Here is an 18,743-nt window from a genome sequence, read left to right on the forward strand (position 1 = left end):
AGTACTTTGGGAAAACCTGCTAAGACTCAGCTGCAGAGAAGACTGCCCTGCAAGCAAAGAGGGAGTTTCCTCACCTGGGAGTTCCTGACACCTGTGAAATCTCCGAGTCCAGTCCCTGTCTCTGACTGGGTAGAATGCACTGTGTCCAGTGCCAGGGGGAGAATTTTTAGTTAAGGCACAATTCCTGCTTTTATAAACCTTATGATACCATAGGTAGATATAGTTTTTAAAAAATAAATTTTATTGATATAGCTTTTATATTCTCTGCATTTCCCACTCTATTCCTCCCGACTCATAAAAGGAAGAAAGAAAAACTCAGCTCAACCACATCAAAGTCTCAGGTCCCACACAATATTTCAGTCACATCTCTGGGCTTCTGCAGGTGTGTAGGGGGAAAGGTCTTCTCATCCCTGCTCTCTGGGCTCACGGATGGTCCTTACAGTAAACTCCCAACACTTCCCTGGGACTGATTTCCAGTTGTTCTCTCTCCATTTCCATTCCACATGGGAGTCAACGTGTCCCTTGTTTTCTTGGCTCCGTGGAGTTTCTAGGCTTCTCTGCGTTCTTCCAATGTGTCATTTCTTCCAGCTTGGTAAGATTGCATTATATTCATGTGTCACAGCTCCTGCTCTGATGAATGGGCATCTATTTTGTTTTCAGTTCTCTGCTACCATGAAAAGTCCTGCTAGGAGTATTTTTGTGTATATGGAGTCTTTCTTTTTGTCACTGAGTGACTTGGGTTATAGGTTTGCAGTGAAATCTCAGTCAAAGCATATGGTTACTTTAGTCACTGCAGAATTCCAGACTACTTTCCAAAACAGTAGTACCAATTCACCACTTCACCAACAATGCACCAGTGTGCCCGTCTTTCCACTGACTCTGCAGAACCAATCATCCCCATCTTTTACCATCTTTGTCAAACTGCTGGGTGTGAGCTAAGCATCCGATTCATTTGGTTTGCATTTCTCTCATTAGTGATTTGGGGAAGTCTTTCATGTAGTCATTAGTAATCTGCAACTCTTTGGAGAAATGTTTGTCCACATCTTCTAACCACTTAGGTAAACTATGCATGACTTTAATACAAAAATACTAAATGCTCTGTCAGGTCTGAGTGGGGAAAAGGTCATTAATGACCAAGGGAATCAAGGCAGATTTACAGAGGTGAAAAATTTGAGTACAGCCATAGAGCAGTTGCAGGAATGCAGCAGGTAGGGACCAGGAGAAAGGGTGCCCCAAACAGAGGGAACACCCTGAAACGTGAAGGAAAGGAACCCAGGACAAGGCTGGAAAAGGGGAGCCTGGGAGCAATAGGTGGAGAGAATCTGAAACCAGGGCCACCCAGTGGCTTCAGACTCAGACACTCACTACAAACCTGAGCAAGTTCCTCAGAAGCTCTACACTTGGCTCCTGGCCACCACGACCTCCCCACCTCGCTGGGCTACAACAGAAACATCGCTGATCATCACCTACTGTCATGGGAACCAGCAGAGACTACAAACTCCTTTGCCCAAGGAGACAATGTGATCTCTGGCAGTAGGGGGACATTGAGAAGAGCCTCTCGTGTCCCTCAAGGAGCTCCCTGTCTAATTGGTGTGGGAGACAACACCGAGCAGCTCCCTACAGGACAGACAGGAGATGCTCGGCAGAAAGGGGGGCAGGAAAGGCTTCTGGGACTCAGCCATTACATGGTTCTTTCAGGAACAGAGGCTGGACCAGGGATTGAAGTTCAAAGGCAATGAGGTACTCGTACTCCAGCCTCGCTTGCGCTGGTCAACAAGTCCTGCATTTTCCTTGCCATTGTCAGGGGAAAGGTGCTTCCCTCCAGAGAACTGGGCAGCTCTGCCTGCTCTGATGCCGGGTCTCACCCTTGCCACCCCCACCCCAGATGGCCTCCCATCCTCCCCCTCCTCTCCACAGAGAGGAAAACAAACCAGAAAGCCTTTCTGTGGTCCCTCCCTCCCTTCCTCTTCTGGCCTCAGCTCACTCAGTTTAGCCCTCATTCTCACAGGGGCATACCATACTCACCTCCACGCCAGGGGAGGCCCACTCCGGGCCTGGCACTGCAGAACTCCCGTGTCAGGTCCCACAACTACTCCAGGCCCAGCTTGTGGTAGGACGGTGCTGGTCCTCCAGGCAGGAAGACTGGAATTTGAATCCTGCCTCAGATGAGCCCATTACCTCCTCAGTGCCTCAGGACCTGCTTCTCTGGGTTGTGGCAAATGATGCAGGCGGCCCTTGAACAGGGAAGCACTGCCTGTATAAACATTATGTCCGGACAGGTCTCTGGGCTATGTCTCTATGCCTGCAGGCACACCCTCCCTTCTCGGTTACTGTCCTGCATCCTTGAACTCAACCCGCCCAAAGCAGAACTCCTTAGTCCTGCCCAAAGGCCTCTTTTCCAAGCTTTCCCCCTCTTTCGTGCAGTGTTCCAAGTGCACATTCTCAGAATGACACCCTCAATTCCGGCCATCTGTGTCCCTTCCCTCTACTCACACTGACCCCTCCTCTCCCTCCTCCAGGTCATCATCGTTGGGGCCAAGGGGATTTGCCTTAAGAGATCCCATCACCCCCTACTCAGTATACTCTGGCAGCGTCCCATGGCCTGGAGGCTCCCCAAGCCTTTTTAGTGGGCTTTTCAAGTCCTTCACAAGCTATGTTTCTGGGCTTGTTGGATGGTCCTCCTCCCCCCTTACCCTTTGGCAACTCAGTCTCTGTCTCCGTGCACCGGCTATGCCTCATGTCTCCTTTGCCTTCTCCCAGATTAGCCTGCAATTGGCTACTCTTGTGTTTATTCCCTACAGCCTGTCTCTGTGTTTGAGGGTGGCAGCTCCTTCTTGACGCTGGTCTCCCCAGGGCTTGGCGCAGCTCCTGGACATGCCTTTAAAATGACATTGACTTTGTTCCCTGTCGGGCTTCTTCTGGACATTTCGTTTTCAAACCTAAGCTGGCCGCTACCTCTCTGACTGGTCTCTCAAACAAATGCCACTTTATTCTGCATCAAATGGACTCTTGAGCCCCTCTTCCCCTGTAGTTTTACTCCAAGAAATGTTGGCCCCCACTACCGCCCTCCTTCCAGTCACCCAGGTTCCCCATTGCACTCACTCTCATCTCTTCCCTGTCCTGAACCCCTGCCATCCCATCAGCTACTATGTCTTGTTGATTCTGCCTCTGCTCCAACCCCGTCTCACTGCTCGTGGGGTCACTATGCTAGATGTGGGCCTCATTACCTCTCTTCTGGACCGCCTGTCTCTCTGCCCTCTCCAACATTCCCTCTCACAGCTGCCAAAGAGATCGCACCTTCCTCACCCCAAATGCTGACGATGTTGCCCCTTGTTCAAGAGACTGCAGTGGTCAAATGCTTCTAGAGTAAAATATAAACGACTGCCTGGCAGTCAAGGTCCTTCAAGGTCTCACTGCAGCCAGCCTGTCCTGACTCCCCATCATGCACTCAAGCTGGTCTCCTGGTTCCTTCCACAGTACTCGTCTCCCACACCTGTGTCCTTCCCTATACTAGAAATGGCCCAGGTCCTGTGATAGAGCCATGAAGAAAGAGAGGTTTTGCCGGACTTGTGGGCCAAGATGCAAGGCCCAAGGCTGGAAACCTAGCTGTCAATTGAAAGAAGGTTCCAACGGAATGTTCCCAGGAGTGGCAGTTGGGGGTTTGCTGGCCACACTGAGAAGAGACTTGGCTTTTGGACTTTGTCTCTGGCTCTGAGTAGTGGAAGCTGATCAAGGGAGAAACTTTGGGACTTTAGTCTCTCTTTGAGAGTTGAGCTGGCTAGGAGGAAGATCGGATTTTCTCTCTAAAAGTGGAAGCTGGCTGAAGGACCCTTGGGGGGCTTCGTTTGGCTTTTGGAGCTTTGCTCTCTTTGAGATTTTACTGACTAAGAATTGGAGGAAAGCCAGGCTGAAGAAGAGACTTTTCTTGGTGAAGAAGGAAGAAGATTTAAAAGCTGTTGTCCTCCATCTCTCTAATTGTCTTAGTTACAGTTTGTGACTGGAATACTTCCTCAAACCCCCCTAAAATTATCCTTGTAGTTTAGGGAAATCCTCATCCTTCTTACCTCAGTTTCCCATACTGTTATCCCAATAAACCCCCTGACTTGAAAAGGAAAGAAAGGAGTATCTTTATAGTTTACTCAAGTGGGGAGGAAAGGAGCCAAAGGCTTCAAGAAGAACTGGGTGGAGAGGGTTGGAAAAGGGAGGGAGTGAAGGGGGGAGGAGGTTAGGAAATAGATTGATCCATCAGCCATCAAGAGGGATCAGTAGGCAAACCCCAGAGTATCCCCCAGTATCTATCTAGAGCAATTCCCTTATGTAAAGGCTTCTCTGTATATCAGCATCCCTCAGCATTTCTCATTCCTACCTCCATTATCAATAAGCAGCCTCAGGTTCCTATAGCAACACTCTCTAGTCACAAGCCAGAGAATAGCAGTCATTGCAAAGAGAAACAGTCTCCCCTCAGTTTACCTATCTATTTCAATCAGCAATAGTTTCCCTCAGTTTATTATTCTATATCAGTCCCTTCGAAGCCCAGTTAAAATTCTACCCCCTAACTGGGGCTATGGGCTGGGGTCTCCCCACCCATGCTTGACTCTATAGGATTTTATTTTATACTTCCTTATCAGCATTTGTGTTGTTTCCCCTCACTAGAACGGAACCTCCCGAAGAGCTGGAAATGTTTTATTTTGGTCTCTATATCCCTCCAGCTTAGCCCCTTGCCTGGAATACAGAAAACTGCTGATAAATGCTTGTGAGTGAATGGAAGGGGGATTAGAGGGGGAAGAAAGTAGACAAGGAAAGACCTGGCTATAGGCAGGTGATGTGAAGAATAAAAGGGTAGTAACAATAGGAAAAGAGAGGAAGGGAGAAACAGAATAGTCTGGGAGGGAAAATCAATAGGCCTTGGTCACCATTTAGATACTAGAGGCAATGAACAAAGAGGAATTCAAGAGGACACCCTGAAAAGATTAGACAAGGAACAGTCAGGCACAAATGATTCCTGAGAACTGGAATAGCAATGAATGACAGCCAATTACTCGGGGGAAAATAGAAGTGCTGGGAAAGCACTTGGCAGAAATGGACTTTAGAACAACTTCTTATACCAAACACAAAAATAAACCCCAAGTGGCTCTCGAACCAGAATATGAAAAATGAGAACAGGGTCAGATCAGGTACCTTTCAGAGCTATGGCAAAGGAGGAGATCTCTGAGCAAACAAGGGACTGAAGCTATTATAAAAAGATTCAATAGAATATTTTTTAAATTGTGCACAGATAAAACCAAAGCAACGACAATAAAAAAGGAAGCTGTCAACTGGGCAAAACATCTTGCATTAATCATCTCTGGTACGGGTCTGATTTCAAAATTCACGCCACTCCACTTCAGGCTCTTTGCCAAGACAACCCCAAATGGGGCCAAGAAGAATCGGTTGTGAAATGGCTTAACAACAAACAAGATGAATCCAAAGTACACGGGAACTAACATACATAAAATGACGAGCCACTTCTCAATTGATGAAACACTATGAACCATTTTCAAAAGAACAATTTCAAACTACGAAAAGACCCCAATGCAAATCAAACCAACTCTAAAGAAAGCTGACAAAGATGACAAAAGTGCTAATACCTGGAAGCAGTGTTGGAGAAGCTCGAGAAAGACAAGTAAACTAATGCACAGTTGGTGTCGCTACTAGCTTGTCCAACCATTCCAGAAAGGAATTTGGAATTATGCTATGAAAATGCTGGAATGTCCGGGTCCCCTTTGACTCAGAGATCCCACTGCTTAAGGACATCAAAGATAGATAAAAAGGTCCCAAATAGGTCAAAAGACTAATTAAAAAACTTTCTGTGGTAGCAAAAATTGGAAATGATTCCCCCAGTAACTGAGGAGATGGTGAAAACAACGAGTATTAGTACAGCACAATTCTAAAGATGAAGAATTCAGAGAAGTATGAGACAGATGAAATAACTGATGCAAAGTGAGCAGAACAACAACAACAAAACGCACAGTGATGACAACAATGTGAACAGGAGGAAAAACACCCAGAAACCACCACTGAATTCTGCGTGACTACATGACCAAGCATGGCTGCCACAAAGGGAGAAGAGAAGAGAAGAGAGGTCTCCCGTTTCTGTCGGAGTAGAGGGCTGTGGGAACAAACCCTGCACACACTGTCAGACTCTGCTCACAGGTGGCCTGGTTTTGCTACCGGGGAAGGCTCTCCAGAGCAGGAAGGTAGGAGAGGGATACATTTGGAAGTAAAGGAGTTGTAACAGCAATTATTAATTAAAAAATTGTAAAATAAAAACAATCAAACTTTCAAACATGGGAAGGCATGAATTGTGACACCAGAGACAGAAAGGAAAGCAAATCAAAGCAATTCATGACCGTGATGTACCACACACTAAAGTGAGAGCTGGACAGAATGGGTCACTCACTTCTGAAGGATGACTCAGAAGCCTTGGGACCGACTGTAATTCCCAAAGAGCCCAAGGGCCCAAACCTTGGAAAACAGCCATCGTAAGGGGTTGGTGAAAGGAGGGATCAGCAAAGGAGACAAAAGAAGAAGCTAAAGATGCTGGAAGGAGAGAGAATCTAGAAAGAAAAGAGCACAGACTACTTGGGGCTATAGGAGATGAAAGATGAGGGCCAGGCCAACAGGCCTTGGGAGGTACAATGAAGAAGCTACTTGCAATTATTCAGCGGGGCTTGAGAGGAAAAACAGATTTCAAAGGGGGCAGAACTCCCAGAGCAAGTAACTAGGGGCAACAGCTATCAGAAACGTTTACAAGTAGCTTGGCAATGAGAGACAAAGGATATAGAATGGTAGGTGAAAGGGCTGTGGGGAGAGTGTATGCTTTCATTCATTTATTTTTAAAGTAGACTAAAGATGAGGGGGGGAATGAGGGAGAAGATGGAAAAGAGAGGGGGGAGAGAGAGAAAGGGAGAGAGAGGGAGGGAAAGAGAGGGAGAGAGAGAGGGAGAGGAAGAGTAAGGGAGAGGGAGGAAGAGAGAGAGGGAAAGAGAGGGAGAGAGAGGGAGAGAGAGAGAGAGAAGGAGAAGGAGAGGGAGAGGGAGAGGGAGAGTGAGGGAGAGGGAGGAAGAGAGGGAGGGAGGGAGGGGGAGAGAGAGAGGGAGAGAGAGAGGGAGAGGGAGGCAGAGGGAAGAAGAGAGAGAGGGAGAGAGGGGGAGAGAGAGGGGGAGAGATGGAAAGAGAGAGGAAGAGAGAGGGAGGGAGAGAGAGGGAAAGAGAGAGGGAAAGAGGGAGAGAGGAAGGAAGAGAGAGAGGGAGAGAGAGAGGGAGAGAGAGGAAGGGAGACAGAAAGAGAGAGACAGAGAGAGAAGGAGAGAGGGAGAGGGAGAGAGACAGAAAGAGAAAGAGAGAGAGAAAGAGAGAGAGACAGAGACAGAGAAAGACAGAGAAGGAGAGACAGAGACAGAGAGATAGAGAGGCAGAGAGAAGTACTGTTAGGGGAAGATCCTAGCAAGCCCCTTAGAGAGAAGAGAGAATACTTGAGGATTCTGAGAATTCTGGAGAAGTGAGGTTGAAGGGATGCCTCTCAGATCACCAGTTCTTTTCGACATAGGACAGAGATGGCAAGGAACCCGAGAGAAGATTTGGAAGAGCCAATGCTGAAACTAGATGGGTGCGTGCTGCATCAATGGACTGCGTTTTGGTTGACAACGAACTGTCAGTAAAGCGTGCTCCGTGAGATCTTGTGGACACTGATTACATTCACAAGGCTTTGCCTTTCTGACCTTCTTAAGCAAGAGGCCTCCCACGCCTCCGTCACTCACTGGGCTTGCTTCCAGTGTGCACGACCTGATGTCGGCTGAGATGGGTGCTCCGGCGGAAGGCCCGCCCGCAATGGTGGCACTCGTAGGGCTTCTCTCCGGTGTGAATGCGATGGTGGGAAATGAGGGAGGAAATGTGATTAAAGGTTTTCCCACAGTCATTGCACTCATATGGCCTCTCGCCCGTGTGAATTCTGGAATGGAATGTAAGCGACGAGCTGTGGTAGAAGGCCTTGCCGCAGATGCTACACTCATAAGGTTTCTCTCCAGTGTGAATTCTGTAATGGGAAGTGAGGGAAGAAAAGTGGTTGAAGGCCTTGCCGCATTCATTACATTCGTAGGGTCTTTCTCCAGTATGAATCCTGTGATGGGAAGTGAGGGAAGAGCTGTGGTTGAAGGCCTTGCCGCATTCGTGACATTTGTAGGGCTTCTCTCCAGTGTGGATCCTCTGATGGCGCGTCAGCTGTGCGCTCTGGCGGAAGGCCCTCCCACATTCGCTGCACTCGTAGGGTTTCTCCCCGGTGTGAATGGTCTGGTGTTCGATGAGGTGGGTGCTCCGGCAGAAGGCCTTCCCACACTCATTACATTCATAGGGTCTCTCCCCAGTGTGCGTCCTCTGATGGGAGTTGAGGGAGGACACGTGGTTGAAGGCCCTCCCACACTCATGACATTCATAGGGTCTCTCTTCGCGACGAGTCGTCTGACCTGGGAATGTCCCTCCTGTATGGACGCTCTGGTCAAAGGCCTTCCCTAACTCATCACATCCACAAGGCTTCTCTTCAGGATGCATCTGGGGATGCTCAGGAAGACCCGAGCTGTAACATTCCTTCTGCTTGGAGAACATCTTCTTGGAGCAGATTCCGCCACACTGACTGAGCTCCGAAGCCAGACTGAGGCTTCTTCTGTGGATGTCACATTTGTAGAGAGTCTCGACTACAGAGACTTGTTGTTGGGGAAACAGGCCAGACTCGGGGCTGCAGCTGTCACCAGCGCTCCGATGTGCCTCGCCTCGCACTTCATGAGGGGGCTTCCTCTGGGGGTCTCTCCCCCTCCTCGAAGGTTTGTCCTTCATCTGATCCATACCTAACCCAGCCTTCCATTCCCAGGCTTCTCCTAGCAGGGACACATAGGGACCATCCCTTGGGAGTCGCTCCCAGGATGAGTCTTCCAAGGCACGGCCCAACTTTGGAGCGGACTCCTTGGTTTCTGATCCAGTTTCTGAATCTGAAAAAAAGAAAAAGGGTCAACATCCTCCCTTCCCCTGGTGTACACTTAGTTTTTGCCATCTCTCAGGAAAAATGACTGTCAGACTCAAACGTAGAACAAATAACGATGATATCTAATGTCTGTAGTCATTTATGGGATATTCAAAGAGCCTTCAAACTCACCCTCACAACTCAGTTATAATATTTTACAAAGGAGGAAACTGAGGCTTAATGACTTGCTTAAGGTCACCACTGGTAATGTGTTATGATGGAGAAAATGTTAGACTTGGAGTCAAGAAGGCTTGCATTCAAATTCTTCCTCAGCTATGAATGATCTGTGTGTATTCAAGGGCAAGTAACTGAACTTCCTCTCAGCTGTAAAATGGTGCTTAAAAACAGTGCCCACCTCCCAGGGCTGTTGAAAGGATCAGAGGAGTGCGATAGAAATCGTTGTTGGGGGCAGCTCTAGGGGGCTCAATCGATGGAGCCAAACGTAGAGATGGGAGGTGCTGGGTTCAAATCTGACTTCAAAGAGTTCCACATTGTATGACCTTGGGCAAGTCACTTAACCTGCACTGCCTAGCCCTTATTGCTCCTCTGCCTTGGAACCAATACCCAGGATTGATTCTAAGACAGAAGGGAAAGGTTTAAAGAAAAAAATAATAATTGTTATTTTAGAGCAATAATAAATAGTAATAATGTGATGTTCTATGCTCCAATAATCAGATTTGCCCCAAATCAGGTCATCTCACTCACAGAATCCTACAATGGAGGGGTACGAGAGACCTCTGGGGCGGGATGAGACTTGGCCAGGGCCAGACAATTAACTAGTCCCAGAGCCAGGACTTGAACAGAGATCTCCTAACTTGTACATGAATGGTCTGCTTTTCAATCAAGATTTAAACAGGGACTGGATGGCCACCATTTAGGGCCTCTCATTTCTTAGCCGTTTGTAATCTGACTTCCAGCTTATTGTTCAAATGCTATTCCTCTTTCTCTCCTCCGTGGGTTTTGGTAGCGTTTCTCTCTCACTCGTGCTTTGCTTGCTGGACTGTTACTTCTCACTCTCTTCTGTTCAATGGACTGTGCCCCCCAATGATGGCAGCCCCCAAGGCTTAGCCCTAGAGACCCTTTCCTCCCGACACTGTCGCTCTTGGTGATTTCATCACGGCCTGACCATGCCACAGTCTCTGGACCTCTTGTCCCAGCTGTGCACCCACTAGTCAGCCATAGTAGTCGCAGTATGATTGGACCCAGAACCACCACACATACCTATCTCTGAAGCTGGCCCTCACAGCTGTCCTACAATGCTATGGCTCTTCCTCGATTGACGTGTGTCTGCCACCATCTCTCTTCTTCACCCAGCCTTAGCATCTACTATGGATTCTGCTGTTGTCCTGGGAGATCTCTCCCTGCTGAGCTGCCTAGCTTCCCTCTGCTCTCTCAGTTCTCTCTTCTTGTGTCTGACTGCTTTCTCAGTTTCCTGCCCTCTTAGCACAGGTGCCTCAGGTGTCTGTCTTGGGCACTCTTCTGTCTCTAAATTCTCTCTCTTGGACTACAACCATATATCACAAGGATTATTCACCATGACCAGGTGGGATTTATACCAGGAATGCAGGGCTGGTTCAATATTAGGAAAACCATCCACATAATTGACCACATCAACAAGCAAACCAGCAAGAACCACATGATTATCTCAATAGATGCAGAAAAAGCCTTTGATAAAATACAACTCTCATTCCTATTGAAAACACTTGAAAGAATAGGAATAGAAGGGCCTTTCCTTAAAATAGTAAGTAGTATTTATTTAAAACCATCAGCAAGATACACTGTGCTACAATCGAATGTAATGGACTTCTCTACTAGCAGCAACGCAATGATCCCGGACAATTCTGAGGGACTCATGAGAAAGAAACTCTCCACATTCAGAGAAAGAACTGTGGGAGCGGAAATGCAGAAGAAAAACAACTGCTCGATCACAATGGTTGATGGGGATATGGCTGGGGATTTAGACTCTAAACGATCACCCTAGTGCAAATATCAATGGTATGGAAATGGGTCTTGATCAGTGACACATGTAAAACCCAGTGGAATTGTGCATTGGCTATGGGAGGGGGATTGGGGAAGGGCTGGGAAAGAATATGAATCTTATAGCCATGGGAAAATATTCTAAATTAATTAATTAAATAAGATAAAAAATAATGAAAATAGAACCATCAACAAGTATCATCAGCAATGGGGACAATTAGAAGCCTTCCCAATAAGATCTGGAGTGAAGTAAGAGGCCCATGATCACCTCTATTATTTAATATTGTATTAAAAATACTAGCTTTAGCATTAGAAAAGAGAAAGAAATTGAAGGGATTAAAGTAGGCAAGGAGGAAAGTAAATTATCACTCTGCAGATGAGATGATGGCATACTTAGAGAATCTGAGAAAATCAACTAAAAAGCTAGTGGAAAGAATAACTTTAGGAACGTTGCAGATACAAAATAAACCCACTTAAATAATAAGCGTTTCTATAGGTTTCTAACAAAACTCAGCAGCAAGAATTTGAAAGAGAAACTCCATTTAAAATCATGCTAGACAATATAAAATATTTTGGAATCTACCTGCCAAGACAAATTCAGGAATTATATAAATACAACTACAAATTACTTTTCATACAAATTAAACTAGATCTAAACAATTGGAAAAACATGAATTGTTCATGGGTAGGATGAGATAATAAAATAAAAATAACAATCCCCCAAATTAATTTACTTATTCAGTGCTGTACTATTAAACTAACAAAAATCTATTTTATAGACTAAGAAAAATAATAGCAAAATTCATTTGGAAGAACAAAGGATCAAGAATATCAAGGGAACTCATGAAAAACACAACGTCATGAAGGATGGGGGCCCAGCAATAGCAACACCAGATTAAGCTGTACTATAAAGCAGTGATCATCCAAATGACCTGGTACTGGCTAAGAGACAGAAGGGTGGATCAATGGAATTAGAAGAGAGTAAAGGCCCTCAGCAAGCTGGTGTTTGATAAACCCAAAGATCCCAGCCTTAAGGATAAGAACTCACTATCTGACAAAAATTGCTGGGAAAACGGAAAACAGAACGGGAAAAATTAGATTTAGATCAACATCTCACGCCCTATACTAAGGTAAGTTCAAAATGGATAAATGAGTTAAATGTAAAGAGGGAAACGGTAACTAAATTAGGTTTACGTAGAACAGTATACCTGTCAGATCTCTGGGAAAGGAAGGAATTTAAGACCAAGCAAGAGATAAAAAACATGACAAGATGTATAATGAATAATTTTGATTGTATTAAATTAAAAAGGTTTTGTACAAACAAAACCAATGCAACCAAAATCAGAAGGGAAACAACAAACTAGGAAAGAAATTGTATAACGAAATATGAGGACTGTGAGCTGTCTAGAGGGTCAAATACTCCACATGCACGTGACCAGAAACACATGACACTAGACAAGCCTGTGCTTGGGAGAAGGCCACCTCATTCCTGGGATCCTTTCCTTTGATGGGGGGTTCTGTACCTAAGGGACAACCAGTGTGCCAGTGGAGAGGACACCGAGTCTGGAGTCAGGAAAACCGGAGTTGAAATTGAACTGAGACACCAGCTGTCTGACCCTGGGCCACTCCCATGGCCTGCCTCAGTTTTCTCAACTGGAAAATGGGGATCACCACAGCATCCCAGAATGACTGTCAGGACCAAGGGAGAGACTATTTATAAAGTGCTCAGCACAAGGCCTCGCACCTAATGGGCCGCAGCAGGAGCCTCCCCGAGTATCGGGAGGAAGCCTGCATGGTGAGCACTGCCTACATATCCAGGGAGGAGATGGCAAGGGGGAAAGCCTGGGAGGAAATGCAGAGGGGCAAGGGGAAGGGGCTCTGCCCACAGGGGTGACTGTGGGCGTCCCAAAGGGGCTGCTGAGTTCTGTTCTAAGCTTTCTACGATGAATGCTTGCACTCAGCATTTCCTTTTCCGAATGGGAATAACGACTCTCTTTGGGACGTGCTTCGTGTCTGTATAAAACGGTCCCTTGTGGGGACGCCAAGACTTGGATGCGGAGCAGCTCCTCAGGAGAGAGGCCCGGACCAAAGGGGGGGCTCCCCTAAAAGGGACCCCGGCTCTCCTCTCTGTGGCTGGCCAGCCCGCGTTCCTGTACGTGCTGTCGGAGGTGGTTCTGGTGCCCCTGAGCGATCTGGACTCCAGGGAGAGGCGGCGGAGGCAGCCCGTGAGTGCCCGGCGATGGCGATGGTCCAGCCCGGAAGTGGACAGAGAGGAGGGCCTGGCCAGGCTCCCTGGGGTCTGAGGGCCGCAGGCTTTGCAGTCCAACAGCTCTACCGCTCTGCACAGATTCATCCATCCCATCACGGGGGCCGCCCTGGGCACCCACAAGCCCTGGACTCCGACTGTCTTCAGGGACCTCCTCCAGGTGTGCACCAAGAGGCGCTTGTTCTGGGCCACGACGGAGCCTCCGAGGAGTGCCGTGATTGCTCCAGAAGCCGCAGAGGAGGGAGGGACTGAGGACCAACACGAGCAGTCTCTGACTCTCAGGAAGAGCTGCGCGGTGTGAGCCCCGAGAATGCCAGAGAGCGCAGGAGCGGGAGGAGGCTGACTACAAGGGCACGGAGGGACAGAGGGCGCCCCAGAGCCAAGGACCCCATGGGCGGGGGTCGCTGTCCCCGGGAGCCTCGGCCACTCCCGACAGGAATCTGGGCGTCATCCACGGCGAGGTCAACCCCTTCCCAGGAGCTCCAGGACAGGGCGTGTGTGGGGCTGCTGTCTGCTGCTTCCCATGAAGGAAACGGGGCAGACCAGAAAGCTCCTCCCTGCGCTCTTGGCTGGGGCGGGGAATCGGCCACCAGCTGCCACGAAGGAAGAGCCCTCTGGGCGAGGCTGGACAACACTCTGGACAGCCTTCCGGGGAGGTCCTCCCTCGCCCACAGGCAGACCGTCAGCCCGGCGAATCCGGAAATGGCGTTAGCAGAGATCATCCAGGGGGCACGTTCCAGGCTGCCAGGAGGGCACGAAGAGCCTCACATCCATCTTGGAACGACTGAGCCTCGCTGGGCCCCACTCGTGGACTTGCACCCCCGGAAGTGACCCCAGCGAGAAACCACGCTGTTCCCAGGAGTCCGGTGCATGCTGGGGCCATTTCAGGGGGCACCTCCGAGGCGGGTTTTCACTCTACTGAAACAGCAGCGGATACAAGAGCACCAGGAGACGGCACCGAGGAGGGCCCACCGCCCGGGCCCGCTGGCTCCTTCAGGTTAGCACTGGTGGCTCACCCGCTGCCTGACCTCCGTCCTCAGGGCCTGCGCACAGCGGCCGCCCATAGCGACACTCCTAAAGCTTCCCCAGAGCAGGACTCCATGACGGCCTTCAGGGGCTCGGCGCCCCCCCTTCTTCCCTCTCCGGCTCCTCTCAAGACTCCCCATTATGTGTTCTTCCCCCCCCAACGTGAGCTCCCGGGGCGACGGGTGTCTCTTCCTTCTCTGTATCCTCCGCACGGAGCACCCAACAAGCCCTTCATCCAGGCGGTCCCGGCGCCGCCTCCCTCCGCATCTCCCCCTCCAACCACCTGGGGCGATGCCGCTCTCCTCCTCTCTGGACCTCCACACTAGCCTGATGCTCCGCTCCTGTCCAGCCTCCACCAAGTACTGAAGAGCGCAGCGGTGGGCAGTGCTGCTGCCCAGATTTCCTAGGCAGCAGCGAGCCAATGGGCTTGGCGCCAGGAGGCTCAGAGCCGCGCCCTCCCCCAGTCTCTCTCTCTCTCTCCCTCTCTCTCTCTCTCTCTCTCTGTCTCTCTCTCTCTCTCCCTCTCTCTCTCTGTCTCTCTCTCTCTCTGTCTCTCTCTCTGTCTCTCTCTCTCTCTCTCTCTCTCCCTCTGTCTCTCTCTCTCTCTGTCTCTCTCTCTGTCTCCCTCCCCCCCCTCTCTCTGTCTCTCTCTCTCTCTCCCTCTCTGTCTCTCTCTTTCTCTTTCTCTCTGTCTCTCTCTCTCTCTTGTCTCTCTCTCTCTGTCTCCCTCTCTGTCTCTTTCTCTCTCTGTCTGTCTCTCTCTGTCTGTCTCTCTCTCTCTCTGTCTCCCTCTCTCTCTCCCTGTCTCTCTCTCTCTGTCTCTGTGTCTCTCTCTCTCCCTCTCTCTCTGTGTCTCTCTCTCCGTCTCTCTGTCTCTCTGTCTCTCCCTGTCCCCCCCGCCCCCCTTCTCCCTCCAGCTTCTCGCTCCTCCCCCCCAGGGCCACCATTTGGGCCTCCAAGTTTCAGACGGCCTCAGTGGAAGCCCGGGCTGCGCGCACTCACCTGGGCAGGCGCTCTCGGGCGTCCAAGGAGCTTCCCCTCGTTCCAGCTGCTCAATCACTTCTGGTTTGGAAGCTGCGAGTCCTGCCCGGGAAAATGGGGAACAGCTGGAGCCCGGCCCCTCCCTTGCAGGAAAGGGTGGGGGGCGAGGAGGGACCCGCGGGAGGAGCCCAGGAGACCGAGGCTATGAAGGGCAGGAAATGTGTCCCTCCGCTGAGGACGAGGACGAGTGCCTGCGTGCCTGTAGAGATCCCGCCCCGCCCCGCCCCCCATTGGTAGAGACTTCCGGGGGAGGGGCCTCAAGCTACCCGGAGCCCCGCCCCTCCTCACCCAGGCACACGAGGTTCCTGTAGTTCTCCAGGATCACGTCCCGGTACAGAGCCTTCTGCGAGGGGTCCAGGCGCCCCCACTCTTCCGGGGTGAAGTCCACGGCCACGTCCCGGAACGTCAGCGAGGCCTGCAAAGGCAGACTGTGCTTGCCCAGAGCCCTCCCGCTGGACTCCACACGGCGCAGAGCTCCTTCGGGACAGCCGGTCCCCCTCCTCCCTGCAGGCGCCTTCTCCGGCCCGCCCGAGGTCCAGGGCTGCCCCCTGAAGCCCCGGCCAGGCCGAGAGTAACAGCAGCAGCCCCTCTGGGTGGTCATTTCTTGACAGAGAAAGCCCATGGATCGCCTGCCTGCCGGAGGGGCCTCAGGGAGCACCCCCAGCAGCCCTTCCCCCCCACAAGCTGAATGGAGCCCCGAGGAAGAACCCAGGACAGCCAGCCCCCGTCATCCCCCCTTGGCTCCTGGGTGGGGGCCAGCGGCGAGTTCGGATCCGAACTCCCTTCCTAGCTGTGGCCAAGCCCCGTGCTGACTCCAAGATGACTGACTGAACTTCCCCGTGCCTCAGTTTCCTCATCTGGAAAACGGGGAGAACAAGAGCCCCTCCTTCCATCTCTCCGGACACCGTCACTCTCAGGAGAACGGAGAGGGGGCCAGAGCTGGACGTCCGAGGGCACTTGCGGGGGGGGGTCTCGGGCCTCTTCCCAGCAGGCTCTGGGCCGCCCCCGCCCACCCACCCTGGCTGGGAAGGGGCGGGGCTCTGCTTCTCCTGCCCGGCCCCGCTCGATCCGGAACCCCCTCGGCTCACCTGGCGGGGGCCCGGGGCTGTCAGCAGCACGGGGGCCATCGCCTCCTCTTCGTCGCCTTCTCCTCCGGCGGGGCCCAGCTGCGGACGGGGGGACGGTCGTTCTTTAAGCCAAGTCTCCCCACCAGAAGGGTGAAGGGGGGGGCGGAGGCCACGGGAGGGAAGTCACTCCGATCCAGCGAAGGGGAAGGGGGCCAATCCCCGGGTCTTAATTAGACAGCCAAGGGGCAGCACGGGCCACTTCACCGAGGCCCCAAGAAAGGGCGCTGCTGATTGGCTTGGAGGCCACGGGGGGCCAATGGGGGCCAATGGGGGCGTGACTCGCCGAGAGGGCAGGGCGAGAACTGCGCACGCGCGCCGCCACCAGCCTGTCCTGCCGCCTCCCCGCACCCATTCCCAGTCCCCAAGGTTACGGAAACAGGTGTCAGGGACCTAGTGGCCCAGCCCGGCCTCGTAACCCCACTCACCCTGGCCCCAGACTGGGGCTCGGGCTGCGACGACAGCGGCGGCTGAGGGCGGAGTTGAGCCGAGGCCGCAGACGATGCAGGGGATGACGAGAATCCGGGAGGGAGCGGAAATGTTTCCATGGTAACTGCGCCGGAACTCGGCCCAGAATTCGCCAAGAGCCTCCTGGGAAACGTAGTCCGGAGACGGGAGCGGCCTGTTGCGCGTGCTCAGACCCTCCGCCAGGCGAGAGAGGTGGATAGGAGGTGAGGCTGGGCGGAGCGCGCTTCTCCCCTGATGCTGCGGTCAGAGCGGCTCCCACGTGGGCTCGGTCTCGGCCCCCTGCAGCGGTCTGGCTTTGCCTCGGTTCCCTCCCTGGAGGATGGCGGGGAGCCTCTCTTTCTCTAGATCACTGCCGGGGTCCCAGGCCGGCCTTGGGTCACTTCGGGGCTCTGTGCCGCAAGAATCTGGTCCGGGCCGGACACGGATGGCTCTTGGAGGCTGCAGAGGGACTTCTGGACGTTGGGGCCCCCTCCAGCCCCCCAGCACTAAGCGGCCTCTAGCCGGGGTTCAGAAGACCCAGGCTCGGAGCGGCGCTGGCCTCAGTTTCCTCACCTATAAAATGCCTGCCTGCGATTTCGTGCTGATCCAAGGAGGCCCCTGCTTGGCCTGGGTGCTCCCTGAGACGGACTCCAGCCCCCCCGCCCTGTTGGGAGGTCCCCAGGTGTAGGGAAGCGACTTCCTTGCAGACTCCCAAAGTAAAAAAGCCCACAGGCGTGTCACCTGCCCGTGAAGAAAGGCCAATCCAACACTGGGGTGGCGGCGCGCCGAGGGAGCGGCCCTCATCAGCCATGGGGTCCAGCATCAAAGCCGACAGAACCAAATGAACGCAGGGCCTGTGCGAAATCCTCAGGGCTCCTCCCTTGGACTTCGGCCCACGCTGCTAGGGGCGCCTGCCGCCTCCCCATTGTTGTGGGACCCTCCGAGCTGAAGTTCCGGAGGGTACCTTCGGTATGGACGCAGGATTCCAAAGCTGAGCTTCAGAAGAAAGAGGAGAACTTCTTCACTGAGAAAGTCATGTTGAATGTGGCCAGGAGACCAGCGAGGCGAGGCGGGAGGCGGAAGAGCCTGGATGGAAAGGCGCCCCCACTGAACGGCAGTTCTGGGGACGGGAGGGGGCGGTGTGGGGGGCTGTTGTAATTACAAGCTGACCTCAGCTTATATCAGGGAAGTGAGGCTCACAAGTGAACTTCCCTTCAGGGCTGGTGCAAGGACACTTAAGGAGACTTTTGTTATGAAAAATGAAATACTCATAAGGATGAAAAGGACTTCTAACCCTAAGGGAGTCTGGCTTCACCCAAAATAAACTCCCTGGTTCCACAAAGGACATTTCTCCTGTTTCCACAGGCTACACTGATCCTTCCTGATCTGACTAACCCAATTTTTCACTGTTCTACAATAAACTTAACACTATTATCCTTATACAAAGTATTTAATTCTTAACTTTGTCTCCAAGTTATAAAAATAACAAAAGCTGCTGGCTGAGCCTCAGCAAGAACCAAGTTAGGACTGTGAGCTCTAACAGACTCGGAGTCCAAACCAAAGACCAGGTTTTCCTTTGGTCCTCTCAGATAGAAACCAATTTATGAAGACAGAAATAGTCAATAGGGTTTCCCAAGTTGAAAAAAGAAAACACAAAGCTCCTTCAGGACTTTCCCTCCTTTCCTTCTACCTCAGACGGTGAGAGAGAAGCAAAGATGTTCCCTCCTCTAAGCCCTCAGAGAGAAAGTCTCTGTGAGTGACTGCCAACTACCAGAGACCAACTGCCACACAGAAAAACCGTTAGACTTGA

At 51.4% G+C, this 18,743-nt stretch overlaps 1 protein-coding gene across 2 annotated transcripts; it reads right to left on the reverse strand.

The window, feature by feature from the left end:
• Positions 1-220: 220 nt before the first annotated feature.
• Positions 221-18,538, reverse strand: LOC107652074 (zinc finger protein 501-like). 2 transcript variants are annotated; one of them, XM_056821232.1, is made up of 5 exons: positions 16,915-18,537; positions 16,451-16,528; positions 15,651-15,777; positions 15,324-15,404; positions 221-9,020 (listed from the first exon to the last, which is right to left on the reverse strand). In XM_056821232.1, the coding sequence occupies exons 1-5, from the start codon at positions 17,032-17,034 to the stop codon at positions 7,792-7,794; spliced, it is 1,635 nt and encodes a 544-aa protein (XP_056677210.1). In that variant the 5' UTR covers positions 17,035-18,537; the 3' UTR covers positions 221-7,791. The 2 variants fall into 2 exon arrangements, with proteins under 2 accessions (XP_056677210.1, XP_056677211.1); XM_056821233.1 differs by lacking the exon at positions 16,451-16,528 and having other exon boundaries at positions 16,915-18,538.
• Positions 18,539-18,743: the final 205 nt, after the last annotated feature.

This window comes from Monodelphis domestica, chromosome 3 (assembly GCF_027887165.1).
Source record: "Monodelphis domestica isolate mMonDom1 chromosome 3, mMonDom1.pri, whole genome shotgun sequence".
In the NCBI taxonomy this organism is placed as follows: Eukaryota; Metazoa; Chordata; class Mammalia; order Didelphimorphia; family Didelphidae; genus Monodelphis; species Monodelphis domestica.

What these genes read in the sequence shown, in the direction of transcription:
- LOC107652074 (XM_056821232.1), bottom strand. Translation starts at nt 17,034, where the DNA reads ATGGAAACATTTCCGCTCCCTCCCGGATTCTCGTCATCCCCTGCATCG. An exon ending in CAGCCCCGGGCCCCCGCCAG is followed by an intron (nt 15,778 to 16,450) that starts GTGAGCCGAGGG and finishes CTGCCTTTGCAG; the next exon opens with GCCTCGCTGACGTTCCGGGA. An exon ending in CAGGAACCTCGTGTGCCTGG is followed by an intron (nt 15,405 to 15,650) that starts GTGAGGAGGGGC and finishes TTTCCCGGGCAG; the next exon opens with GACTCGCAGCTTCCAAACCA.